This window comes from Corylus avellana, chromosome ca2 (genome assembly GCF_901000735.1).
Source record: "Corylus avellana chromosome ca2, CavTom2PMs-1.0".
Taxonomy (NCBI): domain Eukaryota; kingdom Viridiplantae; phylum Streptophyta; class Magnoliopsida; order Fagales; family Betulaceae; genus Corylus; species Corylus avellana.
In genome coordinates this window covers 12719271-12725802 of record NC_081542.1, presented here as the reverse complement: position 1 = coordinate 12725802, position 6532 = coordinate 12719271, and the positions used below count along the sequence as shown (strand labels likewise).

The 6532-nt window shown below is 36.6% G+C and overlaps 1 protein-coding gene across 1 annotated transcript; it reads right to left on the bottom strand.

Moving 5' to 3' along the window:
• Nucleotides 1-3615: 3615 nt before the first annotated feature.
• LOC132169071 (aluminum-activated malate transporter 13-like) lies at nt 3616-6142 on the bottom strand. The gene is made up of 6 exons (XM_059580159.1): nt 5815-6142; nt 5573-5713; nt 4618-4890; nt 4420-4535; nt 4160-4303; nt 3616-4042 (listed from the first exon to the last, which is right to left on the bottom strand). The coding sequence occupies exons 1-6, from the start codon at nt 6140-6142 to the stop codon at nt 3695-3697; spliced, it is 1350 nt and encodes a 449-aa protein (XP_059436142.1). The 3' UTR covers nt 3616-3694.
• Nucleotides 6143-6532: the final 390 nt, after the last annotated feature.

The following is a 6532-nucleotide window of genomic DNA, read 5'->3' as shown; positions in this document are numbered from 1 at the left end:
CATAACACACTTGACATTTGCTTTATTTCAAGTAAAGATCAAGTTGCAGATATATTCACCAAACCCCTCTCATCTTCACAGTTTGCCTTTCTACGTGACAAGCTCACCATCGATCCTCTACCGTTGAGCTTGCGGGGGCGTGTTAGAGAGTTATCAACTGATAACTCTCTCCATGTTATCAAGAATTCAAACAACCATTCAAGTGAAGATAAGGATAGAATTAGTTGAGATAAACCATTTCTAATTTGAATTTGTAATTTGAGAACTAGATCTATAAGTACTCTTAGATATGACAGGATTCCACCAATTCAACATGTTTAGCCTATTTAGCCTAATTAGAGGACTCGAATGGATCTTGGACCTTCAATTCAAGCAAATCCTCAAGACTAGTGAAATTCGAATTTCGACAATTGAGCTTCAATTGCAAATGATGGCACATAACATGTAACATTTGATGCGGCAGAACTAGATGACTTGTGACATTGTGTGGAATCTCACGATGCATGAGGAATGTAGAACCTTCTTACCACAGTGAATAACCAACCAAACAACAAGACAACAAAGAGGAGCATTTTGAAGTAGCAAGACCTGAGAAGAGTAGGGGAACTCTTTTGAACACAAATCAAAGAGAAGAAGTGAAGATCATCCTAGATTGAATGATTTGCACGCAAAGCTGGATTAAATCATAAAGATTAAAGATTGCTAACAAGCCTCATTTTTCAATGAAGATCATCCATGACGATGAGTGGCCTAATCCAAGGGACCAAGCCTCATTTTTCAATCAGGTGTCTCACTTTTTCTTACAGCCAACTTCAAAATGCCACAAATTGATATGTATGATGGCATTAAAGACCCTATAGATCACATCGAGATGTATATAGCTTATATGGAATTGTAAGGTGTCCCTGATGAAATACTGTACATGGCTTTTCCAATCTTATTAAAAAGATCGGCACAATGCTGATTCAATAGTATCCAACCTAGATCTGTTGATTCTTTTGAGGAATTGTCCAAACAATTTGTGAGCCAATTTATAGGTGGCCAACGATACAGGAAGACTTGTGCATATCTTTTGACGGTCAAGCAAAAATTCTCAGGAATACCTATCATGATTCAATAAGCAAAGAGAAAATGATAGTAGAAGAACGAGATGAGAACATGACCTATTGAAAGATTTTCAAAATTAATATTTATAAATATTAATTTGTGTCATGGGAATGTTTTAAAATGAAAAATTTTAAAGAGTATTTAATGAAGAGAGTCTCACATTGGAAATAGAGAAAGTGGAGTTGGCATTTATAAGGCCCAACAAACTTTAAGCTATTAGAAATGCTTGGGGTGTATACACACAAGTGTATGCTCTAGTACGGTGTGAAGCACTAAACTCGCACACACTCACACTTGCGCGCACGTGGCGTGGGCTGTACGGCGCTAGTGGCGCTTTTGTGGCGCACTTGGCATTTGGCACTTGAGCTCGAAGCGATCGAATCATGACCATTCATTTTTGGACGGTTAAGATCGTTCGATCTAGTAGTTTGATCTAAACCGTAAGATGCTTCTTAGGTAGATCCAGTTGTCGGATTTATTAGACTGTAATTAAGGTTAATTGTAAGATCGAATTAACTTTGATATAACGATTGAGATTAAATAATTAAGATCTAATAGTTATTATTAGATAATTATCTAATCTAACAGTCAAAATTAAGTGTTTGTTGGATTAGTAGTTTAATAGCAATTTAGCGGTTTTAATTTCAAAATTATCTCTACAATTTAGTAGATAATTATCTCTTATTATTCTAATACCTTTAGAATTCTTCTCTGTACTTAGAAATTATCAGAGTTTTTGTATCATGGAGAAATATTTGCTGCTACATATTTGCATACTAATGGGGGCAAAAAATTTCTTAAGGAAAGTGACCTTAGGAGCAATTTCAATTTTCTGTCTTTTCATTATTTCTCGTACGTGACCCTCTTCACTCTTATGAGTGGAATATGGCGAGAGGTTCAATTAATGAATGCTATATATAGCCTTAGAGTAATCTACAACTCATGAATGCAGAAGAAACGCGCGTTAAAGGCGTTTAAAGCTCAAAAGCGGATGGAAACGGGAGAATGAGCTACGAAGAGTAATGAAGGCAGGTCAATGATAAGTAAGTGTAACCTTAGACTCAAACGAATAGAGAGCTCCAACTTCGATTGATGCTAATCACTTAGGTTGGAACTTGAGCGTTGAGTGGTTTGGGAGCCACATGCATGCGCTAGTTGTAGTTTCAGCAGAAACAACCAAAGATATGTTGAATCCTTAAAATAATAATATAAGGAGGATTAGAGTCTCTCTAGAGTCCTTCAAAATGTGACATGGCTTTTAAAACTATTAATAGATCAAAATTCAATAGTAATCATCTCAAATTCAGTGGTGATTTTAAAAGCCACATGACATTTATGAGGACTCTAGTTCTCCTTATATCATTACTCGAATCCTTGAGAGGATAGTTGCTAGATTGTGGCATTCATTTGTTATTTATTTATTTTTATTTTTTTGGGGTAATAAAGTAGCTAGATTTCAACTGTTGGTGTCCTTGGAATTATTTTGAAACGAAAATCTTTCGTATTTCTTTCAAAATAAGATCTAGAGCATAACAGCTCTAACATCTCAAAGCATAACGCTCTTACATAACATAGACCAAAGTTATGTTAATACAACGTCATAGCTAGATACAATCAGTAAAATCTCATAATAAAAAACCATCTATGATAGAAGCCTCCGCTAACCCATGCACAACTTCTCTTATGGAACAGATTTGTTTAGGCTTCAAAAAGTATACTAGATCTAAGACATGCATGGGTAGCATAAATTTCCTTAAAAATTTATTTACCAGCTGTGAGAGATAACCCCTCACATCGAGATTATCCCTCCTCAGCTTAAAGGTTATAAGCAAAAACAAAAATCTCAGTGGCGACATAGAAACTTGATTGGTGATCGGTATTGTCAGACCGGCGCGTGGGACTGTGGAAGAGTAGATATGACGAACTGAAGTTGTACTAGTGATGATGTCACTGACATGCCGACGCTTGAGACCCACACACCAGCACGTGGCCAGCAGAATGATGCATGAAGGCTGGCAGCTGGAAGAATGGTGGCCGGTGAGCGGTAGTGTGGATGGATGAAATTAATGGAGAAAACTAGATCTGATTTTGAAAAAAAAAAAAAGAAGATCTAGAAACCCAATCAAATCCGGTGGGATAGCAGTGGACAGAAAAGAGAAAAGAGAAAAAACAAGAAGAGGGGGAGGAAAGAAGAGGGTAATAGCTAGAGGGGTAGTGGAGTTGGTGTCCTTGTACTAGGTTCGCTGCCTAAAAATGAACATTTCTTTTATTTAGTTAGCGAAGAATATTGTATTAACTCTGTAATTAGTAACTTACATGGTTGTAGACGTTACATTAATCATGCATCCCTTAGCTTTTTTTTTTTTTTTTTTTTTTTTTTAATTTTTTATTCTTTCCTTAGCTCTTTAATATCCATAATCTTCACTTTTCCCCTATTTATCCACCTCAATTTTTTTTTTTTTTTTTCCAAATAATTAGTAACTTACATGGTTGTAGACCAGCCTCATTTTTCTTTTTCTTTATCAGAAACATACATGTATAATTTCCCAGGCCAAAAAGTGGCAAATGGTTATGTACAGCACACTGCTCATTGATTAGAGGGACAAATTAAAGCTAATTGAGTACGGAAATCAGCAAGCTTTCCAAGTTCTTCCACCTCCTTTGCCAGTTCCTCCACCTTTTCCACCATCTCCATCAACATGAACACAAAGGTTGCGACTGCAAATCCACCATTCTCTATTGGTCCCAGCTTCGAAGGTGACATAACCGAGTTTAGCTCCACTCTCATTGACTTCAGCTTTGGCAATATAGAATCCTCTGCATGGCATCTTCTCATTTTCAGCACACTCTCTCCAAGCTCCCTTAGAGTCGGTGCAAGCAACGATCCAACTGCTTCGCATGGTTCTTTGAATGTCTCCCTCATAGTTGTTGGGGGCTAATGATCACATAGTTCAAAAGAAATAAAGCCAAACAAAAGTTATTGCATGTACTCAAATGGATATATATGATAATTAAGAGCAAATTAATTAATAGAGATGATAATTATATGTACCTGTCTAGGGGATTGAAGAGAACCTTTCAGTGAAAGGATGGTTGCTGCTATCTCTCTAAGATGCTCTCCAATCTGTAGATATTTCCCCCAAGGGTAGGAAAGCCCAAATTTTCCATGCCATGGTTCCCATTTTGCAAAATTTGCCTGAAAATTAATACAGTATAACTGTATAAGCATGGACCCTTCCCCTTTTACTTATTCATATTTATTTGCTCTTATAATTAAATGGAGTACTGAAGAGAAAAGAGATAATATTATACCAGTGACTCATCCTTTGCCTTGGAGTTTAAGATGGATTTACAACTAGTAAAATTTGCAGTACTGGGCTGCTGGTTTTCCTTTTCGTTAATGAAACCAAAGTATTCCTCCAGGCATCCTATAATAAAAAACAAAGAACAACATAAGTTGCTGTTTTATATATATATTGAGAGAATGTGTGGAGAAAAAACCTTAATTACCTTCAAGAGCACGTGCGAGGTCTTCGAATTTAGAGGCCATGGAGTCATGAAGTTCATCGCTAGCCCATATCGGGAAAACAAGTAAGCTTATGAAAATGCAGATGACGAAACCCATTGCGATTGTCGAGAGACGTTCACGGGCTAATACTATCACCTTCTCTGCACGTATACCAGACACCACTACCAGATTGAACGTCAGGATGAATATCAGAGCCCCGTAGTCATATCTTTTCTTAATCCTCGGAATCAGTCGTGCATACGTGGCAGCTGCAGCTGAAATTTTTCAACATTTCATTAAATTAATTACTGTATGTTTGTGTATGTCTTTCATTGATGAGGCTGCATGTTAATTAAGATTGTTGTTTTTTTTTTGGATGTATATGCATGTGTATACGGACAAATTCAAGATAAATAAATACGCTTCTCCATGATAAATAAATGCACTTCTCCAGGATGCTGCCACCTTTAGCTAGATTGCTTGTGAAATATGTAATACGTGTGTACCACTAAAAAAAATTACTGGTAATAATGTCCTTTTAGAAAAATGACACTAACATCTCCGGTTGGAGTTGGTTTGGTTAAATGTCGTAAAAGTCGTGTCGTTATAATTAACGTCAATTTATGTCGTTTTTATGTAAATGACGCTAATTTAGTAATATTTTTTGTAAATTGTCTTTTTTAGCATGTGCGTGTGTGTGTAATTTCCATACTGATAAACAGAATCATTTTTCACTTTTGTGGTAAGAAACTGACTAAAGCATCCCACCCTCTCAACTAATAAGCTTATTTATTTTTAATAGTAAGGATTCATCATTAACTCATAAGATGATAATTAAGGAAAGCAAAATCAATTAATTTTTTAGCTCAAATTTGATGAAAAGCATTAATTAACGCATTTTGGTGACTCCAAGAAGATCGAAGATTAATATATAATTAAGTTTATTATAAGTCTTACCAAAAATGAAAACAGAAGTACCAACAACAATGGCGTTGCCGATTCCACCAACTTGTTCAGCTAAAGCTGCTGCTAAACACCCCAGCCCCCCTCCTAAAATGGTTCCAATCCCTCGGTTCAATCCCTTGCTTAGTGTAGCACCTGCAATATCACCCCACAAATTATAACACTTTTGAAGCACTCAAACATTTTCTTGTTTTTGGACAAAAATTAAAAATAAAAATAAATAAAAACAAACAAACCTGCGAAGAACTCAAAGATGACAACAACAGTCATAATAGCCCACATGGCATTTTCTCCAACGTGGCCAAAAAGAGGATCCAGGAGGTACAGAAGAGAAACCAAAACGAGGGCGGTTCCAACCTTGAAACTGTGAATTAGCTTTCTCAAATCATGCTTACTTTTCTTTTCTCTAAGAAAGGAAACAATGGGAGGAAGAGAAAACTGGATTTTCTTCTTTTCTCTCAGAAATGAAATAATGGGAAGATGGGAAAATTTAAACTTGTTTTCCTTCTTAAGAGAAAGAACCCCCTCTCCATCCGGAATAGATATTACAACTGACGCGGCCATTGTTTTCTCTTTAGAGTTGAATGAACTTCACACTCTTTGCTCCCTCCCTATATATACCGTGGGAAGGATGAGATATTGTCAAAAGTGGGAAGACAATTTGAACAGTTGAAGCTCTAAAGAAGAACATGCAAAAGAATTAGAGGAGACACATGTAGTTTATGGAATTAACTCGATGGGGACACGTTAGTTTGAGGTGAGTGTCTCTAGTGGAACACGCTTGCACGCCACGAAGGTACCCCTTCTCGCATTTTTACATTAATATTTGTGGAGCATGGTCTTTTCGCAACACCTCTCTCTCTGTGCATTTCGACATGGGCTTAGAGGCCAGTGTTGTACTATAATGCCAATCGACTACTTCAATTGGGGGTTTCGGATAATCCCACTACACTT